General features: G+C 52.7%; 1 protein-coding gene across 1 annotated transcript in view; it reads left to right on the plus strand.

Moving 5' to 3' along the window:
* The window catches only part of ZCCHC2 (zinc finger CCHC-type containing 2), a 51,209-nt gene extending 32,982 nt beyond the window's left edge, over positions 1-18,227 (plus strand). The window contains exons 9-14 of the mRNA XM_056106978.1: positions 2,145-2,283; positions 5,835-5,899; positions 6,251-6,342; positions 11,486-11,614; positions 15,012-16,361; positions 16,915-18,227. Of these exons, the coding sequence (XP_055962953.1) occupies positions 2,145-2,283; positions 5,835-5,899; positions 6,251-6,342; positions 11,486-11,614; positions 15,012-16,361; positions 16,915-16,982 (1,843 nt within the window). The 3' untranslated portion in view covers positions 16,983-18,227. The remainder of the gene's footprint in view (positions 1-2,144; positions 2,284-5,834; positions 5,900-6,250; positions 6,343-11,485; positions 11,615-15,011; positions 16,362-16,914) is intronic.
* Positions 18,228-18,721: the final 494 nt, after the last annotated feature.

Here is an 18,721-nt window from a genome sequence, read left to right on the forward strand (position 1 = left end):
GTAAGCCCTGAGCACCACCGGGTGTGGCCCCAGAGCAACATCAAAATAGAAATCTTTGTAATGTTTGAGTAGTGTACCTTAGTTTACTTATACCTCCTCCCAGACCTTAGGTTGTGGTAGCTTTTTTTGTCTTCCCGGCCTGTTAGGTCTGGCTCTCCTGTATTTTGATTCTTTTCTATGTCAAACTTCATAAACTCTTAATTTGCTGAAGATTTAGGCTTTGTCGTTTCTTTCCTCTTTATATCCGCTGATCCTTTTCTTTCTACTTGAAGAATCTTCCTGCTTTCCTGTGTCAAAATCCATCCGTCAGGGATGGATTTTCTTTGTGTCGATCCTTTAAAATATTACAAAAACCTCCCTGAGGTTTTCAGGAGATATGTCTGCTGGAGATGGGATTCTAGCTGACTTTTTCTGTGCCACTCTCGGAGACTGAAACGTCACGCGGTCTTTGGTCATGTCCTCTCGGCCCAGCCCCAGTCTCTGCTGCGAGTGATCTGAAGCCGTGTGTGTGTGTGTGTGTGTGTGTGTGTGTGTGTGTGTGTGTGTGTGTGTCCCAGCCCAGCCCCAGTCTCTGCTGCGAGTGATCAGAAGCCGTGTGTGTGTGTGTGTGTGTGTGTGTCAGCCCAGCCCCAATCTCTGCTGCGAGTGATCAGAAGCCGTGTGTGTGTGTGTGTGTGTGTGTGTGTGTGTCCCAGCCCAGCCCCAGTCTCTGCTGCGAGTGATCAGAAGCCGTGTGTGTGTGTGTGTGTGTGTCAGCCCAGCCCCAGTCTCTGCTGCGAGTGATCAGAAGCCGTGTGTGTGTGTGTGTGTGTGTGTGTGTGTGTGTCCCAGCCCAGCCCCAGTCTCTGCTGCGAGTGATCTGAAGCCGTGTGTGTGTATGTGTGTGTGTGTGTGTGTGTCCCAGCCCAGCCCCAGTCTCTGCTGCGAGTGATCTGAAGCCGTGTGTGTGTGTGTGTGTGTGTCCCAGCCCAGCCCCAGTCTCTGCTGCAAGTGATCTGAAGCTGTGTGTGTGTGTGTGTGTGTGTGTGTGTGTGTGTGTGTGTGTCCCAGCCCCAGTCTCTGCTGTGAGTGATCAGAAGCCGTGTGTGTGTATGTGTGTGTCCCAGCCCCAGTCTCTGCTGCGAGTGACCTGAAGCCGTGTGTGTGTGTGTGTGTGTGTGTGTGTGATCTCTCACCCACTCGGTCACAACTGCCCTGCCCCTCGCAGGATCCCGGGACTCCCACCTCCCACTCAGGGCCAGAAGCGGCCTCCTTGGCCTTTGCAAGCACAGTCTCTAAGCCCTGAATGGAGACCGGCTCCCCACAGGTGAAGGTGGGAGTGGGGGCTTGGCTCAGCATCGCACCACGGGCAGGTGACCCTGGGAGGCAGCCTCAGTCCTGGACCCGTTCCCGGCTGCTCGGACCAGATCCTGCCTCTACGGGGCCGCCGCTACCCAGCTCTCCTGCTCCCTCTGCTGGTCTCTCAAGGACTTTCAGGGTTTCATCATGGCCCAAACCTCTCAAGTGTTTTTATCTTTTCCATGACTTTTTTCTTCTTAGTGTTATCTATTTTTATTTAAAAAAAAAAAGTTCCTTTATGTTTTCCATCCATTGAGCTCTTAGTTTTTGTCTCAGTTCTAGATTTGAGATACACTTTTCACTTAATATTTTCTAGTACGGTTACAGTATTCTAGTCTCACTCGACTACTTTAAGCCCTGCTATTCAGGGGTTTTGTTCAGTAACTTCTTTCTCTGGATTTTCTCTGGTTTTGTTCTCTTGTCTGTTTCTTTGGCTTTTATACTTACATTCCTTCGTGTATTGACACAGAACTTCTCGGTTTTCCCAGGACTGTGGTGTTGCCGCAGCTTTCAGTGCTCTAGGGCGTCCTGGCGTGGAGTCTGGAGGGAGGGTGTGGGTTCGTCGTGTCTTCCCGTGAAGTCTAGTGTGAATAATCCTGTCTTAGTATGGACACATGCTTTTTTCCCCCACATGCTGTGCTTTTTATTTTCTCCAAATTGTCTCTTTGCATTCTCTAGTAAACTAGTATTTTCAAGGAAGGCTGCTGCGTGTCTTCAGCGTGCTGTACAGTAATACGTGCCCTCCTGTACTGCAGCGTGATCACGCAGGGCACGTTTTTACGCTTGTTTAACTTCTGTTTCGACAGCACTATCGGTACGAGTTGTTCTCCGCTGGATGGGCTGGCGGTGCAGTATTCGGAGCAGAACGGGATCGTGGATTGGAGGGAGCAGGGCTGTGCCGGCGTGCAGCATCCGGAGCACTGTGTGACCATCATGGGCCAGCAGGTACGGGGCTGTGTGAGTGCCCTCTGTCGCGCTCTGGCCGGAGAAGGGCAGCATCGTGCCAGCACATCGGGTAGGAAGCGTAGGAGTGTTGGCCTGCTCAGCTTGACACAGCCGCCTCTCTGCTAGACACCCCTTTCTTGCCCCCCCCCCCTTTTAGGCACTGTGGGTTGCAGGACTATTGCTGAAAGGGTATCGTGGATCTCACTTGACCTCCTTTCAGCTCTTAGTTCTTGTCCAGTGCGATCATTTCCAGTTATCATTGCCACAGTGTCCCTTCTTTGTCCTGACTGCACTCCCCCACTTGGGGCAAGCTTCCTGCCGTGGGTGAATCAGTCTTTCTTTTTTCATTGAATCTCTCTTTCTCTCTCCTCTTGGGCATTGTGGTTTGCAATACAGATACTGAGAGGATAGCAGGTATATCCCTTTACCTACCTTTAACTCTCAGTTCTTGTCCAGCGTGATCATTTCCAACTCATGACCAATCTTGCTGACCCTCGTTTGTACTGTTTTTGAATACTATTCTGACACCGTGTTTTTTTTTAATATTCCACAAATGATTGCGATTATTCTGTGTCTGTCCGTCTCTGACTCAGCATTTCACTCAGCAAGATACTCCTCTCTGTCCATCCATGTGTAAGCAAATTTCATAACTTCATTTTTCCTAACAGCTGCATGGTATTCCATTGTATAGATGTTCCATAGTTTCCCGGACTCATCTGGTCTGGAGCACTTGTGAATCGTGCCACCGTGGACTCAGGAGCACAGATGGCTTTCTGGCATTGTTTTGGGGTCTCTAGGTTCTTCCCAGGTGTGGTATTGCTGGGTTGTGTGGCAGCTCGGTTTCTAGCTTTTTTGAGGAATGCCCACGCTTTCCAAAAAGGGTGCACCAGTCGGCATTCCCACCAGCAGTGGAGGAGAGCCCCTTTCTCCCCACAGCCACGCCAGCCACTGGTTCTTGTTCTTTGGGATGTGTGGCAGTCTCTGTGGCGTGAGATGGTATCTTATTGCTGTTTTGATTTACATCTCCCTGATGCTTAGTGACGCACAGCTTTTTTCACGTGCTTTTTGACCATTTGTATTTCTTGGAAGAAGTTTCCGTTCACCTGTCTCCCCCCTTTCTGGTAGGGTTGGATGTTTTCTCTTGTAAAGTTCTGCCGGTGCCTTATATATCTCTGCTATTGACCCCTTATCAGATGGGTATCGGGTAAATAATTTCTCTCATTCCGTGGGCGCTCTCTGTCCTGAGCGTTGTTTCCTTTGGGGTGCGGAAGCTTCTTAGTTTAATGTAGTCCCGTTTATCTTTGCTTCCCCTTGCATGGTCAGTGGCGTTTCATCCTTGAAGATGCTTCTAGCTTCGTGTCATGGAGGATTCTACCTGTGTTTGTCTCTGTGTACCTTATGGATTCAGGTCTGATGTCGAAGTCCTTAATCGAGTTTGATTTACTTTTATGCATGATGTTAAGAGTTCTGAGTTCAGGGGCTGGAGCGATTGCACAGCGGGTAGTGCGTTTGCCTTGCACGCGGCCAACCCAGGTTCGATTCCCAGCATCCCATATGGATGGTCCCCTGAGCACCGCCAGGAGTGAGTCCTGAGTGCAGAGCCAGGAGTAACCCCTGTGCATCGCTGGGTTTGACCCAAAAAGCAAAAAAAAAAAAAAAAAAAAAAAGAGTTCTGGGTTTAGTTTTTTTACATGACCGTTTTTTTTTTTTTTTTTTTTTGGCACCACTTGTTGAAGAGGCTTACCTGACTCCACTTCATATTTCTTGCTCCTTTCTCAAGATTAACTGATCATATACCTGAGGGTCTATCTCGGGATATTCAACTCTATACCATTGATCTGAGGGTCTGTCTTTATTTCAGTAACATGCTGTTTTAATTTCTACTGTTCTGTAGTGCAGTTTGAAGTTGGGGAAAATGATGTCTCCTACTGTATTTTTCCCAAGGATTTTGCTTTTCGGGGGCGGGGGATGGGACATTTATGTTCAGAGGAATTTCAGGAGTGTTTGTTTCTTTGAAAGGTGCCAGGGACTGCATTGAATCTGTACAGTGCTTTGGGGAGTTTTGCCATTTTAATGATACTGATCCTCCTAATCCATGAGCAGGAAATTTGTTTCATTTCCTCGTGTCCTCTTTTATTTCTTGAAGCTCTGTGTAGTGTTTTGTGGTTTTCTTTGTAATTGTGGTGTCCTAATTTTTTTATTTGCAGTCAGCACTCAGATCCAAATGTTGGCCTGTGCTGGGATGCCTTTGTCTGAACTGAAGCATTGAAGCCTATTGTCTTGGTCCTACTGATTTAATGACTTACTTTCAAAGTCTGCCTGATTGTACTTTTTCTTCTCCGGTGATGGCATCTGTTTTTAGTGCTGACCCAGTTGCTTGGTGTTCATGAAGAAAGTGGTAGAGACGGATAGCAAATAGCCAGCCACTTGATTGTGTTTCGTTTTGTGCTGAGAAGAAAGCATACATGTTTCTTTTAAAACCAGAGTAGAAGGGCTGGAGACCGCTCAGGTGCTAGAGCATGTGCCTGGTGTGTGTGAGGCTCCGAGCTGGACCCCGCCACCACCTGCCCCCAGCACCGAGCCCTGCGGCCCTGCGCCCCACCTCCCCAGACCAGCCATCACGAGGACAGGTTCCTAGTTGTGTTTCGCTTGGGGTTGTACCTGACTGTGCTCGGGACTTACTCTGGCTGACCTCCGGGATCTCTCCTGGTGAAGCTGAGTATCCTCTGATCCTCTGTGGTACCAGGGATTCGAACCAGGGCAGCTTCAAGTCAGGCAAACAGCTTCACCCTGCTTAGATCTCCTCAGATTTTTACGCAAAAGAGAAATGATTTTGCTCATAGTTATTATTTATCAGACAGAGATTCTGTACATTTTAGTATTTCAGGTCAGTAACTGAAAAAGCCCCAAACTAGGGGGGTGGCCTTGGGTGCATGCTTCGCAGATGGGAAGCCGGGTTTGGTCTTTGGCACCACTTACTTGATCCCTGAGCACTGTTGAGGAGCAACCCCCAAACACTGACCCAGGAGTGAGGGCCCCTGAGCACTGCTGGCTGCCTCCCCTACGTATTAGGGCCCTGAGAGGTGGTTCCAGGTCCAGATTGTGTTGTTTGATCAGGATCACTTGGCACTACATGGTCCCTGACACTGGGCCAAGTGTAGCACCTCCCCTTCCCAGCCCGTTGAGGACAACTGGCTGTGGCACAAATGACAACACATTTTGCAAGGCTGGAGGCAGCAAATGTCTCAGTGCTCAGGGACAGGGACCGACCGGCCTCCCAAAGCAGAGATGACGCTGGAGACCTCCAGGCGCCACCAGGTGTGACTGGCCGTCCCCAGCACTGAAACTGAAAATCAGTAGGCGTGGTACTTGGGCCCCCAGGGGACTACTGTTGGGAGGCCCCCACCAAAAAATAGAAGAAAAAAGGTCAGAAGTCGTTAGAGTAAACAGCTGGGAATATTTCACCTTGATGTTTGGTATCAGAGTGAGAGGTTCCCTACATAGGAATATGATCGAACGTACTCAGTCTGCTGTCTTTTTATTTCCACTAGCATTCAACTGAAAAACGAAGTATGTCGTCAGTGAATAAGAAGAAAGGAAAACCACAAATAGAAAAGTAAGTCCGCTGCAGCGTTATCAATAACATAATTGGTAAGAAAAAGCGACATGTAGCATTTGGTTGTGGGGTATGTCTAGTATATGTATTATCAGTAGTGTAGTCATCACTTGTCATATTTTTACACCTGGGCTTTATTTTTTTTTGTTTAGAATAATACATGTGTAACTGATTAAAGCTTATCGAACACTTAGCTTATAGGCCAAAACTCAGAATTGTACTGTGAATGGTGAATATGTCTTACTATTTTTCTAAATTACAAAACTTTCTGAATGGAGTTTTGTAATGTACATAGTGTGTTTTCTAGAGGATCTTCTTTGAAGTGTTGCTGATGTGGGCTTTTTGCTACAGGGAGAAAATGAAAACAGACAACAGAATGACTAGTAGAATAAACGGCATCCGACTCTCCGCTCCTCAGCATGCCCACGGGGGTCCCGTGAAAGGTGAGAACAGACTCCCGGCGGAAGCCTGTCTCCTGTCTGTCCCCTGCTGGTCTCCATGCGGCCGGCAGTGAGCTGGTCCTGTCCTCATCAGAAACAGTGCTCCACCGACCTTAAGCTGTGGGGGGCAGTTTCTGGGTGTAGCAGCTCTGAAATCGCAGAGGGGCTGGTTTGAGGGAGGAAATGCCGGCAGGTCGCAGACGCTGCCTTGGCGGCTGTCACGGTGGCCCCGCCCCTGCGTTCCAGCAGAGCCCAGGCCCCCAAGCCTTCCGAGGGACAGTCATGTCTTAAGTCTTTGTCTCTGGTCACTCGTTTCTAGTGACTGTCCTTAGGATGGAGTCTCAGGCGTCTGGGGCAGTAGGGCCCTCGGGTTCCTGCCGTACTGCGTTTGTCTGCTGGCAGCCACTCACTGTCAGTTTAAGGTTCCTCGTTTTTCTTTCTCTTCTAGTGAAAGGGATGAAGATTATATTTTATTGCACATCTTGATGTGTTAAACTTCCTCCATTTTCAAGTGAAAGGGCCTGGGTTCAGTTGAGAAGTGTCTCTTCTGGTTCCTTGATAATTTTTGTCTTATGTTTATCTTTGATCTTCACCAAAAAGATACAGAAGAGTGAAAGCCCACAGACTCAGGGGACTCTTGTCCTTGAGTGCACCCAGTGACTCTTGTGACTTTTGGTCACTTAGCACTGATGCCACTAACAAGAGGTGTTCGTCTTTTTGTTTCCTTTTTTAACTTAGCAAGTTTTGCATTCACTTGTACAACATCAGTCACTTCAGAAAAAATATATATGCGCCCAGACACACTTTGGGGCGTTCCCTCCTAAGCAACATTCGGGGGCCTGGAGAACATTCAGGGACCAGGGGGCCCCGCGGCCTGCGGCAGCCCCGAGCACCTCTGAGCCCCGCCGGGTATGACGCAGCCCTCCCTCCCAGCTCGGTCACCTGACCTCTTGGGGGCCACGTGGGGAAGGCCCGCGTGGCTGGTGAGTAACCGGTCCCCGAGCAGGCAGAGGCAAGTCGCTTCTGCCTCTCTCCAGCTCTCCGTGCTTTCTCCTTCTCCACGTTCTACGCTGCCCCCATTTGTCTTTTGAAGTGTGCACAGATGGGCTCATCCAGGGAGAGTCCCTTCCTCCGACTGTCTGTCCTGGGACATGGACGCCTCTTCCCGTGCAGGCTTTCTTCAGAAGCAGCTGCGCCTTTGACTTGTGTCTGCCGGTTCGCTTCCTCCATCCTGGCCTGCAGCCTCTGTTCCCTCTGTAAAGCAGGATCCATAGTTTGCCGTGAGAATCACATGCCAGCACCGAGCATGTGGGTGCCGTGAGATGCTTCCCCTCTTCTCGTGGTAGGAGAAAACACACACGTGTCACTTCAGAACTTTCAGGCTGATGTCAAACTTCCGTTCTCATTTCCCTGAACTCTCAGATGCTGTGGAAAGAAAACCTCAGAATTCTGGAGTAAGATAAACTTTATTCTTTCTATTTTTCCCTCTCCATACGTTACTGAGTCCGACATTTGCACTTGTGGACTGCGATTATAAATCGAACCATTTTAACCATTTGCCATTGTTGTCAAATGTAGGTCGAATATTTGCTGACTAGTGCAAAAAAACCTTTATTGATTTTCCTTTGGAATAGTAGGAAATCAAGAATGGATCATCTTTTTTTTATACAGTGCATAATTATTTTTAAACTTTCAACACAGTGGTTTGCAGATTTGTTCCTCCTACAGTCGTCTCAGGCATTCAGCGTCCCACCACCAGTCCCACCACCACTGTGACCGTCCCCTCCACCATTGTCCCCAGTTTTACGCCCGCCCCCAGCCCTGCCCTTGTAGCAGCACAAAGTTTTTAATACTGCTCGTTACAGCAAAATGACCAATGGAACTATCAAAAAATACTTCCATAGAGGACAGTTTGTGAAAATTGCTGTTCTCACAGTGGAGACATTAAAGTATTGAGGGTTCCCTAAGCTGTTCCTGCGGCTGCGCCTTCTGTTCCTGTCTGTGGCGCGAACTGGCGTCCGTGCTACTTTCCCGTCTCGTGGGCTGTGCTCCTTCTGGGCTGTCTGGGTTGTGGAATCTGGAGGTGTCGCAGAGCCGCGTGCTGTCGAGTGGCCAGGAAGGAATTGTCTCGAAGCCTTTGGGAAACCCAAGGTGTTTGTGCGGTCTCCCCACCCCCGGCCCGCAATAGATGTGCTGGTCATAGAGTGTAATTTAATTTAAGATAATTTCACTCTTATTTTGAGGGGAATCTATTCAGGTTGAAGTTTCAGAGGCCCGCCAGAGGACTCGTACGGTGGGTGGGACGTGTGTCTCGCTGGGGCTGGCCTGGGTTCCATCCCCAGCATCCCATGTAGTCCTCTGAGCACCGTCAGGAGAGACTCCTGAGTGCAGAGCCGGAGTAACCCCTGAGCATGGCCAGGTGTGGCGCCAGAACGAAACAGTTGCAGAGGCCCGAAAGGGAGGAAAATAAGCGTCCCTCCTCTGTCTTCCTGGCAGCCCCCGAGAGCAGCACCCCACAGCAGGTTTGCTTTCTGTTTTGTTTTTTGTTTGTTTGTTTTTGTTTTTGTTTTTTAATTTTTATTAGTGAAACACCATGAGGTACAGTTGCAGACTTACAAATTTTTGTGCTTGGGTTTCAGTTATACAATGAGCGAGTACCCATCCCTCCACCAGTGCCCATTCTCCACCACCACTGATCCCACTATCCCTCCCACCCCCATCTCCCTCATCCCATCCTGCCTCTGTGGCAGGGAATTTCATTTTGTTCTCTCTCTCTCCTTTCGGGTGCTGTGGTTTGCAAAAAAGGCATTGAGTGGCAATCATGTTTGGTCTAGAGTCTGCTTTCAGCATGTATCTCCCATCCCGGGAGGATCCTCCCAACACCCTTTGTTTGGTGTTCCCTTCTCTATCTGAGCTGCCTTTTCAAACCCTAGCATGTGCGGCTGGCCTCCAAGCCATGGAGTGAACCTCCTGGTACTTATCTCGACTATTCTTGGTTGTTAGTCTTCTATTTTGTTACCTTATGTTCCCCAGATGAATGCAGTCTTTCTATGTCTATCCCTCTCTTTCTGACTCATTTCGCTTAACATGATACTTTCCATGTAGTACCACTTGTATGTAATTTTCATGACTTCATCTTTTCTAACAGCTACATAGTACTCCATTGTGTAGATGTGCCAAAGTTTCTTTAACCAGTCATCTGTTCTCGGGCATTCAGGTTTTTTTCCAGATTCTGGATATTGTAAAGAGTGCTGCACTCAACAAGTGCAGATGTCATTTCGACTGTACTTTTTTGCCTCTCTGGGATATATTCCCAGGAATGGTATTGCTGGGTCAATGGGAGCTCGATTTCTAATTTTTTTTATTTTTTCTTATTTTATTTTATTTATTTTTTGCTTTTTGGGTCACACCCGGAGATGCTCAGGGGTTACTCCTGGCTCATGCACTCAGGAATTGCTCCTGGCGGTGCTCGGGGGACCATATGGGATGCTGGGTATCGAACCTGTGTCGGCCATGTTGGCTGCGTGCAAGGCAAATGCCTTACTCACTGTGCTATCACTCCAGCCCCTCGATTTCTAATTTTTTGAGAATCGTCCATACTGTTTTCCAAAAGGGCTGCATCAGTCAGCATTCCCACCAGCAGTGAAGGAGGGTCCCTTTCTCGCCACATCCACGCCAGCACCAGTTGCTTTTGTTCTTGTGGATGTGGGTGCTTTCTGTGTTATTTTGAGGCCACCCCCAGTGGCGCTCAGGGCTTCTCCTGACTGTGCTTTGGGATCACTCCTGGGAGGGCTCAGTGTTGCCACCAGGGTGGGCTGCTTGCAGGACAAGGTCTTCACACTCTTGGGGGGAGCGGGGGGGAGTCTGCAGTTTGCTTGTTCGTAATTGCTAATAACTAGAATTTTTTTGTTAGAATAGCAGTTGTTAAAGTTTATGCTCTTGGTTTTTACTAAAAGTGACTTTTTAGTTTTGATATTTAACAGCAGGCGAATATTTATTTAAAAGGGCAGTTGAAGTAGTTTGGTTTAGCATAATTCTTTTATCCTTCCATAACTTGGGAGATTACATAATTTCTGTTTATAAAATTTCTGGAGTCGTAATTCAAAAGCACCTCGGGCTCATGCGAAAGAGAAATGGGGGCCAAGGAGATGGGCCTGGAGCCCTCAGTGGTACTGATGCCCCTATGAGCACTGGCCGATTCCCCGCAGCCTGCACAGCTGGAGCGCGGACCAGGAGCCCCCTCCCCAGGCCCCTGGGGGAGAGGAAAGGATCCTGGGTACAGATTTAGATTTATATATTGCACTCTTCGAAAACTGCAGACTTGTGTGTGATTTCTTGGTGGTAGAGTATTTGCTAGCTAACTGTATTATCTAAAGAAATTTGTTGTAGAAATGACCATTGTGAGGGGCTAGAGCCATAGTACAGCAGGGAGGGTACTTGCCTTGCCTGTGGCCAGCCCAGGGTCCCCGGAGTACTGCCAGGAGTGATCCCTGAGCACTGCGGGGTGTGGCCCCCAACACAAACGTGTGTGTGTGTGTGTGTGGTTTTTGAAAAATCAACTTAAGACAAAAGCCCCCAAAAAACCCTACTCTTGAAATTTTGTGAAGTTTCCAGGACACCACAGTAGTTTCACTGTCCAGGTTCCAGAGCCTTCCTTAAACTCATTTAAGTGGCTTCTCTCTTTGTTGTTGTTTTTGACTTTGACCGAAGGTGATCATCTTTGGCTTCTCTCTGCAGTAACAGTTGTGCTACTCTTTGGGGGCCACACCCAGCTGTGCTCGGGGCTTACTCCTAGCTCTGTGCTCAGAGGTCACTCCTGGTGGGCGTAGAGGACCGTAAGGTATGCCCTGTATGGAGAGAGCCCGGTTCTGCTGCGGGCAGGGCGAACGCTCTACCCACTGGACTCAAGCCCCACACTCCCTGGTCTCTGTGGAGTGATTCGATACGTGAAAACATGTCTTGATTCTAAGAACGTCTTCACCACCTGTTTTCTGTTAAGATCGTGATATTGTAGTGAATATTGACCTGGGTCAGGAACTGGCCTTCTGAGGCCTGGTGGAACCGAAACAGTTTTGTAGCTGCAACCTATTTCTAATAGTTGGGCTGCTTCACTTCGTGTTTTGAAATATGCAATTGTTGTTTGTAGATGTGAATTTGGACCTTGGGTCGGGACATGACACTTGTGGAGAAACATCCTCAGAGAGTTACAGTTCTCCGTCCAGCCCACGGCACGATGGAAGAGAAAGCTTCGACAGCGAAGAAGAGAAAGACCGAGGTTTGCTCCTCTTTGGGGACAAGGGATTGGGAAGAGATAGAAGACATGGCGGGGGGTGTCTGTTAAAATCAAAGGCAAAGACCAGGAGTTCTGCCTGTCTCTAAGTGTCATGCTGGGGCTGGAGAGGTAGGACCGCGGGTAGCGCCCCGGGTTTGTCCCTGGCACCCCGCCTGCTTTCTCCCGGCTCCTGCAGGAGTCCTTGGACTTGGGACTGTTGAGTGAGGAGGTCGCTGCGCCCATGGGACTGTGTCAGGTCCGGCAGTCCTTTGCGTAGTTTCCTGAGCTCTGGGTCATGTCACATGACGTCTCTTGGGCCACTTTCTGCCCCCGCACATTTTGGCCTTTGCTGCCTGCCAGGTCTCTGCTCCTGGCTCCAGCACCGCCCTCTCTCCTTGCCGGCTGACACTGGCAGCACGGCTGGTGGGGTCTGCAGGTTCCTTGTGAAATCTGTACAGCCAGAGGCAAGGGAGGGTGAAGGAGAGACTGTTTCAGCTTCTTCCAGAATCCACCCGAGTCAGGCCTCCTTCCCCGGGTGCCAAATCCTGCGAAGCGGTGGCCCGCTCGTAGCTGGAAGCGCCCAGCTGCCCGTGGGTGACTTGCTTCCAGCGTGTCTGTCCGCCCTGGTACTTGGCACAGAGGGCGAGTCCCAGGCCTGTCTGGGAAATGAGCCTGTTTTCCAGCAGGTCCAGTTACCACGGACCGAGGGAGCCTTTCGTGAAGGAAGATTATTTACCACTCCTCTGTGGCTAGAGTCTCTATCCATTGGAGTTTCAGAGAATGAGAAGTTTGCTTTGGAATGCACGTGACTTTGTTCTTGCTTACAGTGAGGTTTTGTTTTGAGACTGCGCTTTCAAAGTCAGTGCAGGAAAATAAAAAGGACAAGACTAAATGAGTAACTAATTCATTGAATAACTAAATCCTGAAAATGTCAGAAAACATGTGGCATTATTTTAAAAATGTTAAGAAGAAGATTAACAGAACAGGGGACTTCTAAGATGAAAAGCCCCGGGACCAGAGCGGTAGATGTCTCTCCTTGGCTGCATCCCACCTAGGTTTGATTCCGGCCTCCGCCACCCACCATCCCCCAAGCACCAACAGGGGTACAGGGGTAATCCCTGAGTGCAGCACCCAGAGGAAGGCCAGAGCACTGCCGAGTGTGGCCCCAAAACCAAAAGAAAAAGTCCGGTTCGGATAGAAATTTTAAAATGCAAAATTTATTTTGGTGGGGTCAGGCACACCTGTCGGTGTTGGGAGATTCATGTGGGGCGCTCAGAATTAGACTTGGGCCAGAATACGCACTTCAGCTTCTTGAACCCTAAAAATGAAAAATTTAAACTTGAAAATATTACTGCTTCTTTTTGGACTGGAAGTATTTCTTCACTCATAAAGTGATAGAGAATGTTTAGACACTATCCTCTTTGCAGAGTTTAGAAATAAACACCGCCGGGGCGGGAGCACAGCTGGTAGATGTTTGCCTTGCACGCGACCAACCCAGGTTCGATTCCCAGCATCCCATATGGTCCCCCGGGCATTGCCAGGAGTAATTCCTGAGTGCAGAACCAGGAGTGACCCCTGAGCATCGCCTGTGTGACCCAAAAAGCCAAAAAAAAGAAATAGAAATACCCCACTATTTAGCGGACTTTATGCTTGAATAATATGCTCCTAAATTGACCTTGTTCTTAATACAGATCAAGTAGTTGAATGACTAAAACTGATCCTCAATCACTAATTAAGTTTTCTTCAGGAAAACGGCAATGACTTGTCAATGTTTGGTTTAAAAAAATGTTCAATAGGCGAAGAGAAATATTGCAGCCTATAAGGCACTTGCTTTGGGGCTGCCCCTGGTTCTGTCTGGCACCCCATACGGGTTTCCCGACCTCTGCTGATTGTGGCCCCGAAACTGAAGTAAAAAAGAAAAGCCTAACATCTTAATTGAAGGTAGCTATATATTACCTTAATACTTCTTTAAAAAATTAAAGTACAGGGGCTGGAGCAATAGCACAGCGGGTAGGGCGTTTGCCTTGCATGTGGCTGACCCGGGTTCTATTCCCAGCATCCCCTCTGGTCGCCTGAGCACCGCCAGGGGTAATTCCTGAGTGCAGAGCCAGGAGTAAACCCTGTGCATCGCCAGGTGTGACCAAAAAAGAAAAAAAAGATTAAAGTACAAAATTCAAAGTATATAATGTTATTTCCGGGCTGGAGCAGTAGCACAGTGGGTAGGAGATTTGCCTTGCACGCAGCCAACATGTCCGACCCGAGTTTGATTCCTCCGCCCCTCTCGGAGAGCCCGGCAAGCTACTGAGAGTATCTCGCCCACAGGCAGAGCCTGGCAAGCTACCTGTGATGTATTCGATATGCCAGACACAGTAACAACAAGTCTCCAGTGGAGACGTTACTGGGCCCGCTCAAGCAAATGGATGAACAACGGGAGGACCGTAACCGTGAATGTTATTTCCCATATACTTATGAATAGGCAGTTCATTTCATTAAACAGTCTCTATATATTTCACTGCAGAATTTAGGATTCTGCTGTTTTGAAACTGCATTTTGAGCCCATCTGTGGCAGTGTTCAGGAGACCAGGGGGTGCCGTGGAGCGAAGCCGGGGCCCTGTGTGCTTGGCGCCTCAGCCGCTCGCCTCTGTCTGTGGCGAGCAGACGTTGTTTACGTTTCCGTTGAAGTAAGTTAGTACTAAGATGAGCCTAAGAGAGCCGAGGTAGCAAACAGAAGCAGGACGGTTTGATGTCAGCCGTTTCGTGTTGCGTGTTTGAGGCCCTGCTCCTGTTCTGCCCGGCTGCTGGTGTTCGGGCACATTGGTTTCATGGCAGTGGCCTTTACGGGGCGGTGAAACACCAGCTAAACAGTGGGGTAGAATGTGAATCTAGTGAGCTGCCCAGAACCGATCAGGGTTGAAAATACGGACTCGTTCAGTCGTGAGATGCGGCTATGAACAGACGTCTTGTTTTCTGTCTGCTTTATGCAGAAGCCTCCAGGTAGGCTTTTCCCACGTAGTTCATCTTTCGGGGGGTTGTTGTTGTTCGTAAGGACTTTATTATTCTTGTTTTTTAGCAGTTTTAGGCTGACAGTAAAACTGGAGGAAGGTCCAGGTACTTCCCACACGCCCTCCCCGCCAGTGGTCCCGCTTCCGTTCCCCAAAGATGAAGCAGCGCGGACCTCATGGTCACGCTCCCCGCCCCGGGCCTGCCCTCTGTCCGTCCGTCTGTCCGTCCTGCAGGCTGTCTCCCGCCCCTGAGAGTCCTCTCCCGGGCGTCTTTGGTGAACACTCACACGCGATGCCGCGTGCGTGCGCGGGGAGGCGCTTGCTTGCCTTGGGCAGACGGCCCGGAGCAGGGCGCCTCGCTGGCTCGCACTGACGCCGCGGCCCTTCTCGCCCCGCAGACACCGACAGCAATTCCGAGGACTCCGGGAACCCGGCCCCGGCCCGCTTTCCAGGCTACGGCGCCGTCAACGCCGCCGCGCTCGGCGCCAAGGCCCCGGTGCCCGTGGCTCCCCTGGGAGGCGACGGCGGCGGCCTGCTCGAGGAGCCCCTGCCCACGCCCAAGTACCAGCACATCTTCATGCCGACCCTCCACTGTGTCGTGCACAACGGTGCCCCCAAGTCCCCCGTGGTGCTTCCTCCCCCCAAGTCTGCCGACGGCAAAGCCCTGGGCGTGCTGGTGCCGAGCCCCGGGGCGCTGTCTGCCGTCAGGGAGTCTGTGAACTCGGCCCCCTCGGGGCTCCTCGCGCCCGCTGCTGCCCCGGGGGACTCGGACAAGCACCTGGAACTGCTGGCGTCCCCCCTGTCCCTGCCCGCCCCCTTCCTCCCGCACGGCAGCGCCCCCGCTTTGCACCTGACCATCCAGAGGCTGAAGCTGGCCCCGCAGGGGTCTCCCGAGAGCTGTGCCGGGCCCGGCCCGCCGCCGCCCTCCGGGAGCCTGGGCTCCCCGAACACTGCCTTCCTCCCGGTCCACGGCCCCGCCAGCTTCCCGGGCTCGCCTGTGGCCGCCGCGGACCCCAAGCCCGCGTCCCAGGTCGTCGGACTCCCTCAGATGGTGCCTCAGGTGGAGGGGGCGGCGGGCGTGAAGGTCGTCCTCCCGGCGGCGGCCCCGGCCGCCTCCTACACGCTGCCCGCCTCCCAGCCCGCTGCGGGCCTGAGCCCCGCGGTGCCCACCCACACCCCGGGCCCCGCCCCCAGCCCCAGCCCCGCGCTGACCCACAGCACGGCGCAGAGCGACAGCACCTTCCTCAGCGCCGCGGGCAGCTCCAACGCCAACGGGACGCTGCTGCCGCCCCAGCAGCCGGGCTCGGGGCCCTGCGGCTCCTGCGGGCGCAGGTGCAGCTGCGCCGCCGGCGGCAGCCCCCAGCTCGGCAGCTACTACTACCCGCCCGCCGTGCCCGGGCCCGTGTACCGGGTGTCGCCCTTCTTCACCCTGCCCTCCGTCTGCAATGGCAGCTACCTCAGCCAGGCCCCCCAGAGCAGCGGCAGCCAGCTCCCTTTCTTCCTGCCTCAGACTCCGTACGCCAACGGGCTGGTGCCCGACCCGCTGGGCGGCCAGGCCAGCTACGGCCTGCAGCAGCTGCCGGCGGGCTTCGGCCGCTTCTACCCCGTGTACCCCGCGCCCGGCGTGGTGGCCGGCTCGAGCGGCTCGGGCGCCAAGAAGAACGGGAACGTGTCGTGCTACAACTGCGGGCTGAGCGGCCACTACGCGCAGGAGTGCAAGCAGGCGCCCATGGAGGCCGGCCAGCCAGGTAACCCCGACAGCGCCCCCAGGACCGGGTTCTAGGGCCCCCGCGAGGGGCCCCGGTGCGGGCCCCGGGAGGAGCGCAGCTCCGTGCCGGCCGGGACACCCGGCACGCGGCGGTGCAGCAACGGGTCTCTCGCCTGCGGCACTTTGAGTCTGTCGATCGAGGAGTCTGAGGTCAGAGGCCGGGGCCGCTGGGCCATCGGCTTGTCACCCGGCCTCAGGCTCCGCCTTCCTGCGTCCGGAGAGGTGCCCCTGCGCTGGCTGGAGGGGGGCAGGGGCGCAGGTTTGGAAGGAGAGGGGGGCTAGAGGGCGCGGAGAGTCACGGCCCCAGGCAGGAGCGACTGGAGCGAGGCCGGTCCCGGCTCTCGGCCTTCCGCCGGGTCTCCCCCAGAGAGCTGTCCCCGCGCGGGCGGCGAACTTGGCACTTTGGCAGGAAGACGGAGGTGGATAGATCGCGCAGGCGAGGCCGGAAGCCCAGAGCTTCCAGCACGCGCCCGAGGCCTGGCGGGCACGGCCCCTGCCGCCCCGTGACTCGGCCTCTGTCTCTCCCGTTTTAGGCGCTTACCGGCTGAGCTACGCTCCTCCCCTCCCCCCTTCCAATGACACGCTGGACCCTGCCGACTGAAGCGAGCGAGGGACGCTTGTCTCCTGGGCACGGCCGCGCGCGCGGGCAGGCGGGCAGAGCAGGGCGGAGAGGACAGGAGGCGTGTCCCGTGTCCTGCGTCTCTGCGCGCCCCAGCCCGCGGCGGTGGGGACTGGCTGTCGGCGTCTCGGGTGCGGATGTCCGAACCGAAGGAATGCATGGGTTTTGTCTCTGAGCCTCCCGTCGCCGGGTTCGCCGCAGGCTTCTCTGTCTGACACGTGTGATTCGGACACCCAGACGCACTGTCCAGAGGCACGCGCGGGGGGGTGCTTCTTTTACACTGACTACTTGCTGTGTGCAATGTTTACCGAATCTTTAAAACTGTGTATTTGACTGTTTTTGTTTTTGTTTTTTTGACAACACTGGTGAGCGTTTGCGTGGTTTTGGAGAAGCGAGACATTGCTCCCTGGGCGGCTTCCGCCCTTCGGCCCTGCCCCTCACTCTCCAGCCCACCCTTGCCCCTTTCTGGGCCCGTCTGACCCCCTCCCCCCACTGCCCTGCGCCTGAAACGGGGCCGAGTCTCCCCGGCTCTGAGGGAGAGAGGCACCTCCCCGCAGACCTGGGCGCCTCGTGGGAGAGGCCCGGGGAAGCCGGGTGAACCCGGGAAAACGCCAGAACCAAGTGGACAAAGCTTTTTCTTAGAGGAAAACCTTGTATCAGCCTTACCTGGCCTGTCGCTTCCGAGAGAGAGACGGAGTGAAGCAACCGCACAACTGTTCCCCTCGGTGGCGCCCAAAGGCCGCCCCGAGCGCCCCCCCCCCCCCCCGTCCCCGGTCCAGTGTTACGTGTCGCGAGTGTGCGGTGCAGGGCGGTGCGCAGGCAGACGGGCAGCTGCTGGCTTGAACCCGGCCTCGGCTCGCTCCCGAGGCCGCCGCGGGCGCCCCGGTGTTAATCATGTGTGTGTCCGTGCCACTCAGTTAATGCTGCTGTTTGGGGAGACCGAGAGCCCATCCGTGTCCTGAATTGCTTCCAGGTGATTTTGATTTCCTAAAGTGCACTGAGGTTGCCTGGAAGGGGAGCGTGCTGGCGGGCGCCGTGTGGCCGCTGCTGCCCGTGGCGGGGAGGGGTCGGCGGCCTTGCTCTGCCCCCGGCCGGGGCCGCCTCGGTTGCTCCGGCCCAGGAGCCCGGCAGATGGTTTAGGCAGAAGGGAAAACTTGAAGAGGGAAGACGCTTCCTCTCCTGCTTCTAGGTAGTGTTTCTATTTACAGCACCCGTGTACATTCTGAACCTTCCTTCGGGGGTGGGGAAAGGGGAGGACGCGGGAGGGGGGTGGCGAGGGGTAGGCGAGAGCTTTAATTTAAAAAGAAAAAGAGTTCGAGTAACGGAGATTATTTTGATGACATATATTTTATTTGATCTGGGTATTTTTGGACCACATTATTAAATGAATCGTTGAGCTGCAGTCGAGTCGTTGGGGTGCGAGTCGGATCAGCCGCGTCTGGGCCGCCTTGTGAGTCACTTGCCAGTTGTGCTTTACGGAGCTTCTTTTATGATTTCAAATCCTGTACTGTACATAGGAGGTGTGTTACCTTCTCCTTACTTGTATGTTTACCATATACTTTGATATTTGAAATGTTATGTACTGGAAAGGCCACTTATATTTCTAGAACAGATTGGATTTTATGCAACATTTTTTCCTTGAATTAACAGCAATAAAAAAGTGAAAAACAGCCTAAGGACTGACTGCGCTTCATTGGCAGGTTGGCGAGAGGGCGGGCGGG

This window comes from Sorex fumeus, unplaced genomic scaffold (genome assembly GCF_029834395.1).
Source record: "Sorex fumeus unplaced genomic scaffold, SorFum_2.1 ptg000151l, whole genome shotgun sequence".
Classification (NCBI taxonomy): Eukaryota; Metazoa; Chordata; class Mammalia; order Eulipotyphla; family Soricidae; genus Sorex; species Sorex fumeus.